Source organism: Erinaceus europaeus, chromosome 8 (assembly GCF_950295315.1).
Source record: "Erinaceus europaeus chromosome 8, mEriEur2.1, whole genome shotgun sequence".
Taxonomy (NCBI): domain Eukaryota; kingdom Metazoa; phylum Chordata; class Mammalia; order Eulipotyphla; family Erinaceidae; genus Erinaceus; species Erinaceus europaeus.
In genome coordinates this window covers 33,645,401-33,666,245 of record NC_080169.1, presented here as the reverse complement: position 1 = coordinate 33,666,245, position 20,845 = coordinate 33,645,401, and the positions used below count along the sequence as shown (strand labels likewise).

Here is a 20,845-nt window from a genome sequence, read left to right as displayed (position 1 = left end):
ATAAATCTTTCTGATATGAGAGTATAGAATTGTCATGCCAATTGCTCTAGAGGGTTACTAGGTTGTTAGACAAATATGAATGTATGAAAAAAGTTCCATCTTTATGCTTCTTATCAACTGGAGTCTTGGCTTCTGTGTGGTGTCCAGCAGCTTCATTTAGCATGTCACAGTATCATTATAGCAGCACCCACAGACCACCACAACATCCAACTTTTTAAAAACAGAACTAATCAGACAGATAACTAGCACTATGTGCATGTAGATAACCAGACAACAGAATACTTGGGAAAGAATAGATAATAATCTTGTGTGTTTTTTTTCTTTTCTGTAATATATTAATGTACTTGTAAATTGTTTTTTTTAATGTAAATCTAACATCCATTGATGTCATAGTGTTATGTTTTTGTTAGTAAGCCAGCAATTATCAAATATTCTATCATAGCATCATCATCATGGAATATTCACATGTATGGGTGGAAAAAACATTGTAGTTGGAAAAGTTATGGAAAAAATATCTGTGGAACAATTCTGAGTGACAGAGCTCTGAATGTTACAGCTCCAAGTGTTACTGCTTAAGGGTGTTACAGCTCCTGGTGTAGCAGATCCAAAGGACAAGTCTAAGGGCAAGACCGCATGGAGGGTGGGAAGATAGTTTATTACACTGGTGGAATCTAGCGCACTCCTGCCACACCAGATTACTCAACTAACTCAGAAATCTGCTTCTATACCCTTCAAGCTGTGTGCTGCTATTGGGCTTTAAACCAGCTTTCTCTCCTCCATGCTGCACTGCCAATGGTATGGCCTATTTACATAATCATTGTTTTGCCTGATCTGTCTTCTTTCTACCTCGAGACCCGCATTGCCTGCAGGGTGCATTAATCCCACCAGTTAAAACCCTATCAACCATTGCCACGAAAGCTTTCTACCTTCTTGCTCTTTCCTTTTCTCCACCCCCTTTCCTAGCCATTTCCTTTTCCAACTTGCCACTTCTAGTTCTAAATATATAAAAGCGTTGTCTCTGATCAATAAAGATGCATTGTGTTCCCACTCCACCAGGAGTTCCTGGTCTCTCTCCTGCATCGCTGAGTAAGCAGCAACCCAGGTTGGCTGGAGTTGAGTTCTCTCCAACCCAGAGAGCACGTGCCCAGGAAGAAACACCCTCACACTAGCCTGGGATGCTGCATGCATTGATTGATTACAGCGTGGTTTTGGAAAAGATACATTTTTATTGGTTCGAAGGTGGTTCCAAGGTGCACCAAACAGGTACAAGAGTAATATAAAAATTGTTGGTCACATTATAAGTTAAGACAAAGGATGAGGTGGATTGGCCACATTCCACACCCAATCAGGAATGCCAAGATACAAGTGCATACAATTTGGTTATTGAAAAGATTCAACCTGATTGGTTACATTTCTAGTCCCCTAGGTTTGCTGAAATGCAGGAACAGCGGACCCACCTGCATGTTCTCCATGGAACTGGGGACATTTTATTTCAGTTGGTATTGTGACTGAAAATAGGTCACTGCTCAGTAAATGGTCACAGACAATACATTATTTCTACTATCTCCCATGAAGTGGAGCATAGTGTGGCTGCCTATTTTCTTTTTCTTTCTTTCTTTCTTTTTTTTTTTTTTTTTCAAGTGGCACCTACCTTTTTTCTAACTCACAAAAATATCCAAGTGGTTAATTAGGTGCTCACTTCATGGAATTAAAATCTCTAGAAGCATTATGTTTTCTTTCAGTGACAAACTTAGAAGGCAATGAAGTCATCAGGTTCCATTTGTCATTTTATTTAAAAAAAATACCCCCTACTCTCTTGAGGGGGGTTAACATTTCACAGTACAATTGCTGACACTCAGGTACAACCTCTCATCTCCTTATAATTGTTTCTGCAGGACAGTCTCTCCTTCAGCTGAGGTCTAGAGAGGTTTCTGAAAACATAACATTTAGATTCACATAAATATATATATATATTTGAACTTCAATTGATGTCAAATATTTGCTGGATAGAACTGAAAATGTTTTTTTTATACCTCATTGAGTTAGTTTAAAGATTAAAAAATGGAACATTAAGATACTTTCATTTATAGGACTGGTGAAATTGGATTGTGGGCTGTTTTGCCATGTGAGAGACCCATCTTAGAGCCCAGTCCCCGCTGTATTGAAGGAAGCATCGGTTCTATGGTTTCTGCCACTTCCTTTCTGCTGATCACCTTCTATTAACACACACACACACACACACACACACACACACACACACACACACGACAAACAAACAAGTAAATACATTAAAAAAAAAAACCCTTCAGATGTAGTATAGGCATTGTAGAATTAGAGATAACAGATGAACTTTCTCTCTGCATGCCTAGTGAATAGGGCACTATTAAAAAGGGCAGATAAAGGAGACCAACGTGGTGATGCACCCAGTTGAGTACAAACATTACCATGTGCAAGTAACTTGGTCCAAGTCCCTGGTTCCTACCTGTAGGGGAAGCTTCGAGAGCAGTAAAGCAGTGCTACAGGTATCTCTCCCTCCACTTCCCCCTCCCCTGTCAATTTCTCTCAGTCCCCATCAAAATGAAAGAAAAAAAGAAGAGTTGACAAAATGATTGCTTTTGCTACAATAGAGTTATCTTGCCTTCAACATAAATGAAATAGCTGCTTAACTTTAGGATTGATTTTATTTCCTATCATTTTAGTTAGGAATGCAACTAAAATTCATTGATCTTACACTGATCTGATGAGGTGACAACACAACAATGCATTTTAGACTCTTTTCAGTTCTCAAGTTCTTCCTTTTCTGTCTTGCTCTGGCTATGCCTCAGGGATTTAAACTGGTAAATGAGTTTTCCTTTTGTCTTGTTCATCTCATATTGTTACGCAATTAAAAGGAAAAAAAAACTGATGCTTCTGCCTCCCTCAGAAAGGCCACATCAAAAGGTAAAGTTCACCAAAAATAATACACACTTTTTCCGAAGACACAAACAGTTCCTTGAAAAGGATGTCATGCTGTAATTTGTTTTGTGAATTCTATAAACCACAGAACATTTACTTACAGTAAAGTCTGACCTTTAGTTTTCCTCTTTTTTATGCCTGCAAGCCTACAAAGCTCCAGCTTCTTTTCATTTGAGAAGAAATAATAGGAATAACATGAATAACATTTACACACACACATATATTCTTGATTGCATTTTATTAGAATAGTGAGTTTAATTTTTAGCCAGGGTCCTTTGGCTTTATTCAATAATGTTTTATGGAATGCAATCACTTGTACAAAGGCCAAAGAGAAGCCCATTTGAAACTTTACTAAAAGAATAGTCTGCGCTCATATGGTGATGGGAAATGCAATATGTGTACTAAGCTCCACATTACACCCTACTGAAAACAGAGAAATTCTCATGGCTGCTTTGATGGTAGTAAAATCTCTTTAGGGATTTTTTGGATAAGGAAAGTAATAACTAGAAATGGGCACATGATTAAGTTTCCAAAATGCACGTGTCACAAGAATCTTATTGTCCCTCTGGAGGGCAAATTTACTTTTGACTTAGGTAAAAATTCTCTCTGCTATGAACCTAGTTAAGAAAGAAACAGTCAACTTTTCTAAATCCTCTAAACAATTCTCTGCTATTTTAGTTACAAGAACATTTCACTGTCATTTGTGTCTTATTTTCCACTCAGTTTGGCACTGTTTTACAACTAGCCTGTTGCTATAGAAATGGAAATAAACAGAGATTAGTGAAGATTCACGTTGCAGGATCTTGTTCTGTCTCCCTTTCTGAAACCAAATGGATCAGGTTATGTGAATGGACACTCTTTCTCTATTGTCCTGTTGGTGTTTACTTAAGGAAATACAGTTGATAGTTTGTAGGCTTCTTATTTATTTTTCAAAACAAATAAAGTGTTTCTGTATTTTCAAAATAGACAATGGTGGGGTTAGTTACTATATGAAAACATTTTTTCGAAGTTGTTTTTTTTTTCTTCAAATTATCTCAAATGATTTTATCTTCTTTAGAATAAATTAATTTTAAAATAGGGAAAATTACAAAAGAAATAAATGGAAGATAGGAAGGAACTCACATTTCCATTCCCTTATATAATAAAAAAGAACCATGTACTCCACTTGTACAGTGACAAGCAGTTTTGAGAAGGCTGAATGAGGCATCAGTGCTCATTACTGTGCAGAAAACCTTGATCCTTCATTATTTGCTCAACATATATGCCAGTCCTTCGTTCATTGGGTAGTGGAAGGACATGCTTCCTCTCCAGCCCTAGATTTCACTTAGTAAAGAACTGATTTAGTAGTTCCTATGAGTCTAGAGACATGGAACATCTGTAAACTACTAATTTCATATTCAGAAATTAATAAAATATGCTTTAAAACCACTATTGCATTTTCACATATTGAGATACATGGCATGTACATAATAATAGCTCAGGACAGAGCTGGGTCATAGTTTACCTGGTAGAGTACACAGGTTATAATAATGACTAGGGAGGTGTATGCTTGGTTTGCATAGTTACAATTTTTTTCTTCTGATGAGGAATTTTGAGATCTGCTCTCTAGGGAGCTGGGCGGTAGTACAGCGGGTTAAGTGCATGTGGCACAAAGCGCAAGGGCCTGCGTAAGGATCCTGGTTCAAGTCCCCAGCTCCCCACCTGAGGGGGTCGCTTCACAAGCAGTGAAGCAGGTCTGCAGGTGTCTATCTTTCTCTCCCCCTCTCTGTCGTCCCATCCTCTCTCCATTTCTCTTTGTCCTATCCAACAACAACTGCTATGACAACAATAGCAATTACAATAAGCGTAATAACAAGGGCAACAAAATGGGAAACATGGCCTCCAGGTGCAGTGGATTCATAGTGCTGGCACTGAACCCCAAAGATAACCCTGGAGGCAAAAAAAAGGAAAAAAAAGATCTGCTCTCATAGCAACTTGAAAATAAACAATATAATATCAGTTAGATCCCTGTGTACATTCTACCTCAATTTATCCAATATATGGAAATGCATACTTTTGACTCCCTTCAATTAATTCTCTAAAATCACCACAATAATTTGTACAGTGGTTCCTCTTGTCAGATGTAAGACAAAGAGAATATCACGAGACTAAAAGTATTATTTTGATGTAGTAACCCTGAGAAGTAAATATATCATTGAATTTTGGAGTTTTCACATTTACCTTCATCATATTCCTTGGCTTTAATCTATTATTTTCTTTTTAATATTTTATTTATGTACCCTATATTTTTATTTTACTAGTAATTTAACATTGATTTACAAAATAACATGGCAAAAGCGGAATAATCCCACACTGTTCCCACTACCAGAGTTCTGCAGCAGTTCTCCCAAGGTTGCAGACATGGGTTAACCATCATCTCTACAACCATTTGTCTACATTTGTACATATTTGCCCCCTTTTTCTTCCAGGTCTAGTCCTCTCTTCCCCTCCAAGCCACATATAATCCTATTAGTACATCTATATATCCCTCTCTCTTTCCTCCTTTCTCTCTGGGTACAGATGGAGCTGGAGTTCAGAGCCTTCTTATACTCTTCCTCCTGTCACTCCTGTTCCACAGGCTGTGGATGAAATTGTTTTGGGGGTGCGGAAGGTAGAAGTTCTGGCTTCTGTAATTGCTTCTTTGCTGGACATGTGCATTGGCAGGTTGATCCATACCTCCAGCCTGTTTCTTTTCTTTTAAAAAAATGTAATTTTTATTTATAAAATGGAAACACTGACAAGACCATAGGATCAGAGGGGAAGAACTCCACACAATTCCCACCACCAGAACTCCATATCCCATCCCCTCCCCTATAGCTTTCCTATTCTTCATCCTTCTAGGAGTATGGACCCAAGATCATTATGGGGTGCAAAAGGTGGGAGGTCTGGCTTCTGTAATTGCTTCTCTGCTGAACATGGGTGTTGATAGGTTGACCCATACTCCCAACCTGTCTCTCTCTTTCCCTAGTGAGACAGGGATCTGGGAAAGAGGGCTCCAGGACACATTAGTGGGGTCATCTGCCCTGGAAAGTCCAGTTGGCAACATGGTAGCATCTGGAACGTGGTGGCTGAAAAATAGTTAAGATATAAAGCAGATCAAATTGTTGACTAATCATAAACCTAAAGGCAAGGATATTGCAGATGACGACTGGGAGTCCCTGTTTTGGAAAAAGCTAGTAGGTCAATTTTAGGTATATTACATTTTAGGTATATTCCAAGGGGCCCGTGACTTTACTAAATTTTGCCTGAGCCTGACATCTGATATGCAGGTAGACCCAAGTTATTGTCCCCAGCCTGTTACTAACTAAATATACCACTTCTTTTTCTGTACACTGATGCTAACTGCATGACCAGATTAAAGTGTCTTCCTTTATCTATTAGTTTTCTAAACTATAGAAAAAAGGAGATCTATCTAGACGGCCTATAAAGTACCTTGAGTTAACTTGATATCTCACTGCAATTGTACATTAAACATAGATAATTTGATTTCGAGGTGGCACCAAGAGAAATACTGAACTTGTACAAAGTGAAGAGAACTACACATTAGGAAACATATCTAAAATAATGAATCCAAAATAAGGTAAAGTAAGAGGAAATTCACGCTGAGCAGAATTATGAAGACAAAGAAATGCTCTGTAAACATAGGAAAAGAAAAAAAGCATTAGATAAAGAAATAGAAGCTACACAATAAACATGCAACATCTTGTAGAATTGTGAACATTTTTATCAATTTAGAAAAATTCTTGTCACTAGTATAATTTCTATATTAAAATGAATTAAATAAATATTCAAATATTTTTGGGTTTATCATTCCCTTTCTGGTTTTCTAAACAACTGGCCAAGAGAGGAAAATAGGAAACTAATATTTACTCTCAGGTATACGTAGCAGACATATCAAGGCACTAATGGGTTGGTGCAAATGCTCACTTGGACAGTGGGCTGCTTTGCCATGTTCAAGGCCCAGAGTTGAGCCTGTTGTCCACTGCTTAAAGGAACCTTCACTGCTGTGGTCTCTGTAGTTCAAAGATACCTCTAAGTTTAATATTTAAGAATGTATTTCCTATGTTTTCCTATGTATTTTCTAGTATATAGTTGTTTTTTGTTTGTTTGTTTGTTTGGTTTTTTCTCTGCCAGAGTACTGCTCAGCTATTACTTATGGTGGTTCTAGGCATTGAACCAGGGACCTCAAAATCACAGGCAGTTGCACTCCAAATGATTCAATCTCTCTCATTTTTGGTATGGTTTTAAATAACTTTTGAGTTTACTTTTTTGAATGATGTCCAGTTTCCCAAGCTCTAATTAAGAAACATTCCATGTTCCATTGGGTGAAATTTATTCTTTATCATAAATTAATTGTCCATATGTGTGATTGGATAATTCTGGGTTCTTAATTTTATTCCATGTATCTATAAGTCTATATTAATTCTAGCCCCAGAGTGTTTGATTATTATTGTTTTGTAGTATGGTTTGGAGAGCTGAGTATATGATAACTTAATTTTTGATCTTTTATTTCAGAAAATTTTTGGTTATTCAAGGTGTTTTTTTTTGGTTCAAAATATATTTTACAATATTTTGGTGATATTTCTTTTAAAGAATGCCATTGGAATTTTATAGGGATTGGATTGACTCTCTATATAGCTACAGACAAGGCCATTTTAACAATATTCTTTCATCCAATTAATGAACATAGAATGTTTTTGCATTTCCTTGTTTCTTTACTATTTCTTTCAGTAATGTTTACTAGTTTTCATTGTACTTCTTTTTTACTTACTTACATTGACTCCTGATATTTAACTCTTTTTAGTGTGATCATAAATATGTTTCAGTGATTTCTCTTTCATGAGCTTGTTTGCATAGAAAAAGATTTTATGAGGGGTTGGGTGGTGGCACACCTGGTGGAGCGCACATGTTACAATGCACAAGGACCCAAGTTTAAGCCCCCAGTCCCCATCTTCAGGGCGAAAGCTTCACAAGTGGTGAAGCAGTGCTGCAGGTCTCTCTCTCTCTCTCTCTTTCTCTCTCTATGTGTATATATACATATATCCCCCTTCCTTCTCTATTTCTTGCTGCCTCTATCCAATAAATAAAGATAATAATAAAAAATTAAAAAGATTTTATGTATCAGTGTTTTAGTATAATACTTTATTATATTTATATATTATTTCTAACAGATTTTAATAAAATCTTTGAAATTGTCTCTGTGTGTTATGTCATCTGCAAATAGTGATAATTTTTATCTCTTTTCCAATGATAACTTTTGTTTCCTTTCGTTGTCTAATTGCTTCAAGTGGTGGTATATATAGAATCAAATATTGTTCCAAAATAAAATAGCTTAATTCTGCCCTGCACAATATTAATGGACATAGAGGCTATTATGCTTACTTTAATAAGTCAAATAGACAAAGACGAACATCTTGTTATTTCACTCAGATGTGGCACATAAAGAACCAATAAAAATAACGAACCAAGTAAGTATTTTATATTATAATTTTCTAATGTCGCAACACATTATTACCAGGAGGGAAGAGAAAAGAGGGTGGATTAGTCAAATAAATATTCTGCAGTTGTATAGTAAAGGATGGAATTGGGCCCTTCGTGGGGATTTTAATGTCATATATACAGATGCTGACTAATAATGCTATAAACCTAAAACCTTTCTGGTATTATAAACCAATGTTAATTTAATATTAAATTAATTTAATTAAAAATGCTTTTAAGTAAGCATTTCACTGTTTAAAATATGCAGATTACTTTAGGGATAGGTAAAAGGATTGGAAGAATTGGTAGGGGGATCAATTTGATAGTGTGGTGGCATCAGAATTTTGATGATGGATAATATTAGGCTCACAGATATATAAAAGTATGAAGCTATACTCAGATTTTTGAAAATATTGTCAACCAGTATGCAAATTGATAGAATTTAATTTTTATCATTGTTTTTAAATTTACACTTTATTTTATAGAACAGAAAGAAATTGAGAGGGATGGGGCATAGGAAGAGAGAGAGACAGAGAGAGAGAGAGAGAGGGAGAGACCAGCAGCACTGCTTCACCATTCATGTGGCTTTCCTTCTGTCAAGACCAGGAGCTTGAGCCTGGGTCCTTATCCATAGTAATACATGCATTTAACCATAGAATTTAATATTTTTAAATGAAACATTTTTATATTTTATAGATACACTTGTAAAATGTGTAAAAACTAAGAGTGAGAGAACAAGGAAATATTAACTAAAATCATGAAAAAGCAGAGATAGTCAACCTTCCATTCCACAATTATTTATAATTCCCGTATGCTAACTGCTGTTCTAGATTCCATGGCTATAACTGTTAACAAAGAAGCAGTGTCTTTCCTTGGGAAACTTGCATCCAGTGGTGCAAACCTGATGATAAAATGAACAATGAACTTAGTAATCAAGGAAATCATATGTCACTTTGGAAGTAAGTAAGTATTATGGGGAAGACAGCACAGTGAAAGAGTTAGGAGTGAAACAAAAACAAGGGTAGGTATGGGAAAGATCTTAATGAGAAGATAACACATAATCTAAAATTTAAGTGATGTAGGAAAGTTAGTCATCTGGAAAAGATCATTCTAGACTGAAGAACTGGCCTGTGTGAAAGTGCAATGGCCAGAGTATGTCCAGCTTATCTGTGAATAGATTCTGCCTGATGGGAAGTGGTAATAGACTGGATAATCGGAACACTGGAAAGGCTCATTGTATACACTCTAGAGAATATTTTAAAACTTTTATCCTGAAAAAAAAAAAACTTTGGAGATCTGATTCAAATATCAGCTTCACTGCCATGTTGAGAGTGGAGTGCAGAGGGATAAACTATTTAATTTAGGTAAGAGACTTTGGCACAGGTCAGGGTGATGACAAAAGAGATGCTGAGATATATGTATTTCTGATTATACTTTTAAAATATAGAAAATAAGATGCCCTCAAGGCCAAGTATGGATTTGAGAGGGAGAGTGGGAGCTGCCAAAGACGGAAATTTGCTAATCAGAAAATAACTCTCTTTTCGTTTCTCTCTCTTCTCTGTAGTATGTGAGGATTAAGGAAAAAGATCAGAACTTACTCAGATTGGAGTTTCTAAGCTAGGGGAATGCACCAAATTGTATTTGGTGTTCTTAAAACTTCTAGCACTTATACTTGTCCACAAATTCCCATACTATCTTTGCTTTGATATTTCCCTAGAAATCAGGGGAGCATCATATGACGGAGAATATTCTAATATGCCTACAGTCTTAAGTACTCCCTGGAATCTGTTTAGTAGTAGCTAAAGTAAAAAAGTAAAAAGAGCTAAAATAGCTCTTTTCTTAAACTACATATTTTTTAGTTTTTTATTTATTTTTGTTTATAAAAAGGAAACACCCACAAAATAACACAGGATAAGAGGGGTACAACTCCACACAGTTCCCACCACCAGAACTCTGTATCCCATCCTTTCCTCTGATAGCTTTCTTATTCTTTATCCCTCTGGGAGTATGGACCCAGGGTCATTATGGGGTGCAGAAGGTTGAAGATCTGGCTTCTGTAATTGCTTCCCCACTGAACATGGGCATTGACAGGTCAATCCATACTCCCAGCCTGCCTCTCTTTTTCCCTAGTGGGGTGGGGTTCTGGGGAAATGGTACTCCAGACACATTGGTGGCGTTGTCTGTCCAGGGGAGTACAGTTGACATCATCTTAGCATCTGGAACCTGGTGGCTGAAAAAAGAATTAACATATAAAGCCAAACTAGTTGTTGACTAATCATGAACCTAAAGTCTGGAAAAGTACTGATGATAAGTTGAGGGAGGGGAGTCTCAGTTAAGTAGATAGCTAGTAGGCCTATTTTCCAAAGTAGGTTTTTTTTTTTTTTTTTTTTTTTTTTTTTTACATTCTGTGGTCATAAGTAGGAATGTTTCAAGCTGCCCAATATCAGGACCCATCTTCCTCAGGTGCAGCAGAAAGTATATTGTCCAGCCTTCGGAGAATGGAACATTCTCTGCCGTTGTTGATCCATGTTGAGGGCAAGGTCCTATGGGGGCCACAAGGGGGTCTATTGTGTTGTTTCTGATAGAGATGACCAGTAACAATGGAGAAAGGGATGTATTCGAGGTCTAGGCCCATCATGTCTGTTTGGTACTCCCTGACTAGTGCCCTAGCTGATGGAGTGGCCTACTAGTGACCAAAGAGTCATCACTAAAGTATGCCAGTCTCTTGCTCTTATTCAGCTTTTGTAGTCCTTACTTTGATAAGGTTAGCTTTGGAGTGACTGAGGGAAGTATAGTAGGATGTAGGTGAGGAGAGTATCTAAATCTAAGTAGACACTATTTCATTAGGGACTTTATGGTGTCTTTTTAGGTCTTTCTACTTGCTTGCTGCATATACTGACTTGCTGCAGACTATTGTGCACTTGTGTTTTCAGTAATATATTTTGCCCTAATTTATGGATACATGTGAACATATGGCCTTTCTCATGGGACCTAGTCTATATCTAGATCTTGAGACTTTGTTAGGAAGTAAACCTCTTGAAATGGAATTAGAGAATCCTATGAGAAAGGAAAGGTCTCACCTGAGTAATGAGGCTGAAGGGTTGATGTTCCAGGTCTGACGTCTCTGGATACAGTCTGAAGTGAAGCATGCTTAAGTGGTACTCATTGAGTTGATTAGGTTGAGATCAGCAGATGCAATATCATTTGGCATGTATTGAGGGAAGCATGCAGGAAAGTGAGCCCCCTAGAGGTTCCAGGATTGGGGGTAAATATAGGCTCTATAGAGGAAGTGGGAGTTTCCTTCTGTCTTGGGGTTTAAGAAGGCAATTGATAGTTTTTTGCTGTAATCAAATTATTTGGCAAGCTACATTTTTTTTTAGTTGGGAGGTTAATGGCTATGGTACAGTTTGGCAGTTAGGTATAATTCCCCATCTCAACATGATAGATGTCTGCAAAGCACTCTTAACCCTAGCTTAGATCCTTTTTCATCATCATGTACCAGTATCTGAACCCCTAGCCCGTCTTTGTCCTCTTTTCCCAGAGTCCTTTGCTTTGGTGCAATACACCAAGCCTGTCCAAGTTTTACTGTTTGTTTCCCTTTCTTGTTACTTAAGTAGCTGCTCTTTGATATATTGTCTTCATCCTTTGTCCAGTAATGAACTGTCATGAAGAGTTTGTCTTTTATACCTCATGAATAAATATGAGCAAAGGGATGAAAATGTGTGCATGTTGTATTGTGTACTTTTGTTTTGGCAAGAAAAATCTGAAAAGGGCAGAAGTTATTGAGCCACTTGAAATGTATAATCTTATAAATGCTTTTAAACAATGATTTATATTTAAACTGTAAAGAAAATTCAGGGTTAGATTTTCACTTATAATTCATATTTGCATGATTACAATATGCTGTTGTAAATTACAAGGGGGATCAGTATCTGCTGTTTCCGAGGTCAAAAAGACATCATAATTCTAGAGGACACTTTTAAGTACATGGTTTAATTGATGAATACAGAAATTATATAAATCAGATTCTGTCCCAATCTTCTAGTCCCCCTTCTCATTAAAGATGAAATCCAAAGATTTCAATAATGTTCTGTAAGGCCCCATATGAACTTGCTTCATTCTGCTTTTCTGGTTGATTGTTTTTTCTCTTACCAGAGCACTGCTCAGCTCTGCCTTATGGCAGTGCAGAGGATAAACCCTGGGACATGAAAGTCTTTTTTTTTTTCTTTCCGCAGAACCATTATGCTAAGTCACCCACCTTTTCTGGTCCTCTTTCCATCCATTTTTTCCTATTTTTCACTTTACATCAACCCCAATAACCTTTTTGTGTTGCTTTGAATATTCTATATAGTCTTTCCTACTTTAGGTGGTGGTGCTTGCTATCATGAAGGCCAATGCCTAATTCTCAACATTATACAAAGTAGATCTCTATTCTTTTTTTTTTTTGACCCAATTTTATTATTAATTCCTTAAAGTAGTCCTCTCTGTGTAATCACATCTGAGCATACATTATTTTCCAAAGCTTGATTTATCCTATTTTTTTTACCTCACTGTATGTTTGCTTGTTTATTTATATACTGTCTTCTCTATTAGACTTTAAATTCTTGGAAGACAAATAGTCAGGAATTTTATTTTCTATTGGCCTTGGTCACAACAGTACCTGGTATATCATATGTAGTTATTAAAATTTTTTCTTGAGTGAGTTAAGTGATTGAGTTGATTTTTGTGGAATTACAAAACCCACACTCCAGTTACTGAAGTAATCACCACCACCACACCTTACAGTGGTGCCTCCAGTCCCTGAACTTCTTTCTTTTTTCCTTGCTGGATAGAGACAGAGAGAAATTGAATGGGAAGGGAGAGATAGAGATGGACAGAGAAAGAGGGTTGGGCAGTAGCACAACATGTTAAGCACACATGCCATGAGGCACAAGGAAGAGCATAAGGATCCCAGCTTTCCACTTGCAAGGGGAGCGCTTCACCCACAGTGAATCAGGTCTGCAGGTGTCTATCTTTCTCTCCCCCTCCCTATATTCCCCTCCTCTCTATTTCTCTCTGTCCTATCCAACAACAAGGGCAACCAAATGAGAAACATGGCCTCCAGGAGCAGTAGATTTGTAGTACAGGCACTGAGCTCCAACGATAAGCCTGGAGGCAAGAGAGAGAGGGACCCACAGTATTGTTTCATAGCTTGAGGTGATTTCCTCTGGCAGGTGGTGGGCGGGGCAGGGCCTTGAACCCAGGTCCTTCCATATGCTAATATGTGTACTTAACCAGGTCTACCACCACCTGGCCCCAACTCCAGAACTTCTGTTTTTGACTTCTTTAATGCCTGATTGTAATTCACTTCTAAGTCATGGGATTTCCACATTCTCTAGTCACATGACCTATGTTTCACTTTCATCTTAGTAGTATTTGTAATATTTTTCTCTTCCTTTATTTTATACTTATTTTTCTATTGTTATTGGGGCTTCACTACTCTAGGCTGACATTTTCTTTTCAGATGGGAAGAAGAATGACACACAGAGGTAAAGATACCACAGTACTAAAGCTTCCTCTCTTATAGGTGGGACCATGATTGAATTTGGGTCCCACTTATGCCAAAACAGGTGGACTATCCAGGTAAATTATCTTGCTGGCTTACATTTGTAAAGTTTTGCTTTATTTCCTTTTAAAAAATATTTTATTACCTTTATTTATTTATTGGATATAGACAGCCAGAAATTGAGAGGGGAGGAGAGATAGGAAGAGAGACAGAGAGGCACCTGTAGCCCTTCTTGACCACTCACAAAGCTTCCCCCGGAAGGTGGGGACCAGGAGCTTGAATCTGAGTACTTGTGCACTGTAACATATGCATTCAACCAGTGCACCACCACCCAGCCCCTGTTTTATGTATTTATTTCCTTCTTATCTAACTATTTTTATTTCACTAAGTGCCAGCAGGCTCATCATTAGGACTCAGTGCCGGCACCATGAATCTACTTCTGTGGTGGCCATTTTTTCATTTTTTTTTCTTTTCATTTTACTTGATAGGACAGAGAGGAATTGAGAAGGTAGGGTGAGATAGAGGGGCAAAGAAGTATAGACCCCTGCAGACCACTTGTGAAGCATCCCTATGACAGATGGTGAGTGGGGGCTCAAACCCAGGTCCTTGCACATGGTATTGTGTATGCTACTGCTGGCCCTCTCTGCCTGTAGTTTTATGTGCTCAATATATTCTCTCCAGTACAAGCCTAAAATCTGGTAAGGGCATGCAGGGAGGGAACAGGGAGGTTGTAGTTTGTAAAGACAGAACCAGAATTTCTGGTAGCTAGCTGAAAATAAAAGGCATTTGGCACAACAATTTATTTGTTTTTCAGTGAAGAAACACAAGTATAAATTATCTGTTGACATCTTTTAACATTGTCTTATGCTATTCAATATATTCAATATTTTGCTCCTACATCTTTATATTTCTTTGACTTAATTCCTCTGCATAAATATGACCACGAGTAAATTTTCAGAAAGAATGTTTTGGAAATATAATTCTGAGTCTTTTAATATCATAAATAATCTTTAAGTATCATACTTGAATAGTTGGATGTTAGTGGCTGAATGTAGAACTATAGTATAAATATAGTTCCCAGAATGTAAGGGCATTCAGTATTGCTGAGTTAGGACTTTGATGTGAATTTTATTTTCTATCTCCTTTGAGGATAACTTTTTTAAAGAATCCCTGGAGATAAGGAGTTTCATGAGAATAATATGTATAAGTGTATATATGCTTTTGTGCATGGGACTTTTTTCTTGTTGGATTGTCCTATAGTCAAATCATTTTTGTAGTTCTTAACAAAACTTCTCCTATTAGCTGAAAATTATTCCCTTCTTTTTCTTAGTATTCCTCAGAAAACTTATAATTCATTTGCAATATTTCTTCATTGACCATTTACGTCTTATAATTTTTCACTTATTTTATGTTTTACCTATTTGCTCCATTTTATGAGGGCTTGATTTAATTTTATTTTTAAAACTTCTGTTAATTTAAACAATTATAATTTTATTTTAAAATTATAATTGCTTCCTTAGTTATTTGGAAATTTTCAGAACAGTATGTCTTTGTTCTTAAAAATTAAACATTGTCTTGAATCTTTTTGAGATGATTTCTGTTACTGAATTATCTCTTTTTGCTACAAAATTGTTTATTTAGTTTAATATATTTTTATATATTTCTGACTCAGCTTATATACCGGAAAATTCCTGTTTTGTCATTGGTATTTATGAAAATAATTCATCTTTTGGTTGTGTAAACAGGTCAATTGGGAACTCTGTGTCAGATGGAAAGGTCTAGAATGTAACAGTCAACTCTGCTTTGGGGTTGCATTCCAAAAGATGGCTCATGTTTTCTGAATCTCCTAACTGACAAAACAAGAAAGACTATTTTGGGGGCAACAATATTACTGACTTGACTAGACTTGACTTGCTCTAGATGTATCCTTTTTCTTAAGATCAAGCTGTGACCATGGATTGCTAGCTCAGACTGACAGAGGCTCTTGTGCTAAATATGAATAGATACGGGCCTTAAGTCAGATTGATGGGTTCTACAGTTAACAGTATTTATATACTTTGCTCAGATTTGGGAGCTACTCTCTGTACAGATCCAGCTTTCTAGGCCTATTCTCAGCTGTGACACCAACTTCCAAGACAATAGTCTTAGCCCACCTACATGTTAATTATAAGGCTTGGGAAAAATTATGACATTACGGGCCTCTTGGAGTATACTTAAAACAGACTTCCTAACTTCTTCCCGTCACACCAAGACTCTCAGTTCCATCTGTCCTATTCTTACTTTTAGGTTCCTGACTACTAAACAAATTATCCTGCTTTATATTTTACCGCTTTTCAGACATCAAGTTGCAGATGCTCTATGACACCATCTTGACTTCCCTGGGCAGATGACCTCACCAATGTGTCCTGGAACCTCACCTTCCCAGAGCCTTATCCCACTAGGGCAAGATAGAGACAGGCTAGGGGGTATGAATCTAACTGCCAATGTCCATGTTAACCGGAAAAACAATTACCAGAAACAGACTTTCCACCTTCTGCATCCCATAAAGAATGTTTGGTCCACATTCCCAGAGGGATAAAGAATAGGGAAGCTTCCAATGGAGGGAATAGAATATGGAACTCTGGTAATGGAAACTATGGAATTGTATCCCTGTTATCTTATAATCTCTTGTTAGTCATTATTAAATGACTTTAAAAATGTCCCATCATTAAGAAAAAAATTAGATTAATTTATAAACATTATAATAAATTATGTAGAGCTGCTATGTTAATAAAAAGCGATAAAATTCTCTGATAAGTCATAAAATGATTATTGTTCTTGTTTATTGATTATTGTTCTCTCTCATTTTGTTAGCATCAAATTTGTTAGCATTTTCTGTTTATTTATAGCTCTTCCATTCCATTTTGTTATTGCTCACTTATCTTTTTTTGATATTATAATATTTGGTAAAATTTAATTTTACAATCTGATTAGATTTACTGGAAAATATAATAGCACAGAATTTCTCTAAATCCTATACCTATTTCCCTTTAGTGTCAGAAACTTACCTAACAGTTATCAAATTTAAGAAATTAGTATTTATACATAATTCTAAGCCTAGCTGCAAATTTTATGTGGTGGTGTATTTTTCCAAAAAGTTTAATTTAAATAGTTGTATAATATAATACTAGTTTAAATAGTTATATAATATTTAATTTAAATTAAATAGTTTAATTTCTCTGCTCCTAGAGTCTAGGGCTTTTTTTTGCTTGCAGATGTCAGGTCTCCTCAGTCTCTTCCAATCTGTAGCAGTTTCTACACTTTCCTCACCATTACAATTTAGTGTGTCTAGTTCAATGATTTTTGTCAAATGTTCTTCATTCTAGGGTTTTCTAGTGTTTTTTTTTTTTCTTGCTATATTTGACTTTTTCTTTTTATTTGACTATATTCTGTTTGCAAGAATGCTGTAGAACCGTTTTGCCTTTCTCACAATATTGTATCAGGGGTAAGGAAGTATTTGCAGTATCCTTTCCTTTTAAAAAATACTTATTTGATAGAAACAGAGAAAAACAGAGAATAGGGGGAGATAGAAAGGGGAAGAGATAGCAAGACCTGCAGTCGTACTTCATCACTTGCGAAGCTTTTCCCTTGCAGGTGAGAACCAGTTGCTTGAACCCAAGTCCTTGTGCACTGCACTGCAGTGTGTGTGCTTAACCAGGTGCGCCACAACCTGACCCCTTCAGTTTCTTTCATTTAGTAGGGGTGTGTGTGTGTGTGTGTGTGTGTGTGTAAAATCAAGATCCACACATGTGAGGTTTCATTACTCCTGAGCTTATTTTTTTATTTTCATTCCCCTTATTTGAGGTAAGGAGAGAGAACATGAAACATCTTAGTACCAAAGTTTCCCCTGGTATAATAGTACTCCATGATAGTGTAGCTGTGTTTTATTAAAAGAAGAAAACAAAAAGTTTGTGAAGTTATACATAGTAAACAAAGATTTTCCTGTGCTTTCACTGATAGGTCAAGTCAGACTTTAGTGGCTTTCCATCTGTGGGAAGAACTAATGTGGAAGTCACATGCACATTTGTGAGTTTAATGTTTCAGATGTTTATGATGTAGAGTTATGAAAAATGCTTCATTCATTTATATCTCTAATTGAGTAACTTTCAAATATTTTATTACTTTATTACTTCAACATGTTTTTGTTTGTATATAAAAATTTAGATCTACAACTAATATGTGGTCATTGTGAAAAATAACTGGTAAATTTGCAAACATAAAAGAACAAATTAGGTCACAACTCAAGCTAATTATTTTAATTTTTGACAGATATTTCTGTAAAACATATAATAGATATTATACTGCTTTTCAAATTTACTATAGTACATAATATCCCCCACTTCTTTAATTAGTATTGGGCATTTGAATTTTATAATGGCACACTTTTCTTTAAACCTGTGCTTAAAGTAACATTTTTTATTTGTAGACCAATAGGTAGGCTACTCAGTACAACACACACTTCACTGTGTGAAGCACCTGGTTCAAATCCCCAGAACCACATGGAAGGTCCATGTATAGCCCAATGGAAAACCTCAAGAATAATGAAACAGTGTTGTGTTATCTCTTCTGTCTCCATCTCTCTTTTGTTCTTATTGTTTCTTTATAACTGAAATGAAAAGCACAAATAAAATATAAAAGAAAATGAAAAGAAAACCTGCCAATAGCAGTGGGATCATGAATCATGCAGGCAGAAGGGCCTGGCAACAAAAAGATTAAAAAAACAAAAATCATAAAGCCTAGTAGCATCCTTGAGTTACTACTCAAAGCCAAAAGGTGTTTAGGGAGCCCTGAGAAGGCTAAAGAGGTAAGTGCTGAAGTGTCTGAGTGGGGCCAGCAGGGGCTGCTGTCCTGGATGAGGCTGCCACATTCCTGGTGTCTTTGACCTTAGACTTCACTTAACTTTATAGTCTGGATTCTATTAAAGGAATTTCATGTTTCTTTTTTTCTTTGCAAGAGTCACCCCCTACCATGACAAATATTTTAAAATGTTTTTTTTTAAGTTGCAAAAGCAGCTTTTTCCCAACAGAAATTTATAGTTCAAATTTACACCAAGTTCTCACTAACTGGAGCAAGCCGGGTTTTCACTAAAGCTTTGACTTTCCTCTGTAAAACATTAGTCACTCCCTTGGAAGATGCATTTTTTTTTATAGGCAGTGGGATAAAATAGCCACAGATGTACATGTAACATGATGAGGTTTAGAGCGTACCTGCGGTGCATTGTTTTTTTATTTGTATGAAAAAAAGATCAAAGACAAAAGATGAAATTAGGATGCTAAAAATACTATGATTTGGTATTAATGAAATGATAAGTTTTTGATCCGTTTAAATAGAGGGTTTTTTCCCTCTTTTTCTTTATTCTTGAGGTTATGCCAAGTCTTCCAATGCACAAATTTTAAAGGTATTTGCCCATTCCCTTGTGTAACTGGCTGCCTTTTTACTGCACAGGACTGTAGTGACACCTGTGGCCAACGAGTTTGATCCAGACATAGTCCTAGTTTCAGCTGGATTTGATGCATTAGAAGGCCACACCCCTCCTTTAGGGGGATATAAAGTGACAGCAAAGTGTAAGTATATCTTCTAGAGCTTTATGAAATCCTGTATGGTACTGCCATTTTTCTAGTTTTTAAAATAGTGCTTTTAACATGTGTCTATTAAATGTTGATGAGATATTTGAAGAAGGACTCAGTTGATGCTTACTGCTCTGTCAGACCCATATCCCTGTCTAAATGGTCTTTTAAGACAAAGTACAACTTTTTTTTTTTTTGGTAGACTTGTTGGGATATTTTATACCTTTATGTTTTTCAAGAGTCTCATTTGTTATTTAAATATAGAAATAATAGTATTGTAGTTTAAAATTTGCTAGATGATTTCAGAGATCACAAGTCTATGAAGCTTTTTTGCAACAATGAAATCCACTCTTTATTCCATTATACATGGGCCAAAAATAACTATTTTCCAAGAATGTTATACTCGTCTGGGTTTGAGTACAAAAATGTGGTTTTCCTTGCTCAGCTACTCTGTATATGGTTATTGATGCACTCAGGAACTTTACTATCTTTTTCTGTGTTGCAAAGTTGAACGCTGTGGCTGTGTGTGTGTGTGTGTGTGTGTGTGTGTGTGTGTGTGTGTGTGTGTGTGTGTGTTAACAATTAAGTGCCAAATAATCAAATGAAGTTTCTGTTATATTTCACCTGGTGAAGATACAACCTGATAGAATCTGGCTAGAAGGTAACTTTTTTTAAGAGTAATTTCCTTACTCTTTGAGTGTGAAAACAAGGCATATTTACAGTCTACTACTTCATATATGTGCTGGTCCTTTTAATGTATACCATAAAAGAGAAATTAAAAAGACAGGAAAAGAGAAATTCTACACAGAGAATGGGATCCAGTATTGTGTATTTTAGGGAGAGTTGAAAACAAACAAATCAAAACCAACCCAGATAGTTTCAAGTGAGAGAGATGAGTTTGTAACAAGTGTGTTTTATTAATTTGAAAAGAACCAAAGAGCCAGCATCATGCCAACCTTTGTTTTTAGTTGGCTTCTCATGTGAGAGAATTTTCTGCTCTTTAATTGTTCCAGTAACATTGTTAGGTAGTAGCTATTTTTAACATCTATTATATATCCAGTGTTCTTGGTGCTTTGTTCTCTACTGGAAACATATTAAAAGAGGCAACTCCACAAAGAGAAACCCAAAATAACAGTTCACAAGTTTGGTGAAAATTCAAGAGATGGGTGGAGGTATCAGTATAATGGTTATGCAAACAGTCTCTCATGCCTGAGGCTCCCAG

At 36.3% G+C, this 20,845-nt stretch overlaps 1 protein-coding gene across 6 annotated transcripts in view; it reads left to right on the top strand.

Moving 5' to 3' along the window:
* HDAC9 (histone deacetylase 9) overlaps positions 1–20,845 on the top strand; it is a 1,141,821-nt gene that overhangs the window by 942,741 nt on the left and 178,235 nt on the right. For all 6 annotated transcript variants that reach the window (XM_060196121.1, XM_060196126.1, XM_060196123.1 and 3 more), the window contains one exon: positions 19,502–19,620. In XM_060196121.1, the coding sequence (XP_060052104.1) occupies positions 19,502–19,620 (119 nt within the window). The remainder of the gene's footprint in view (positions 1–19,501; positions 19,621–20,845) is intronic.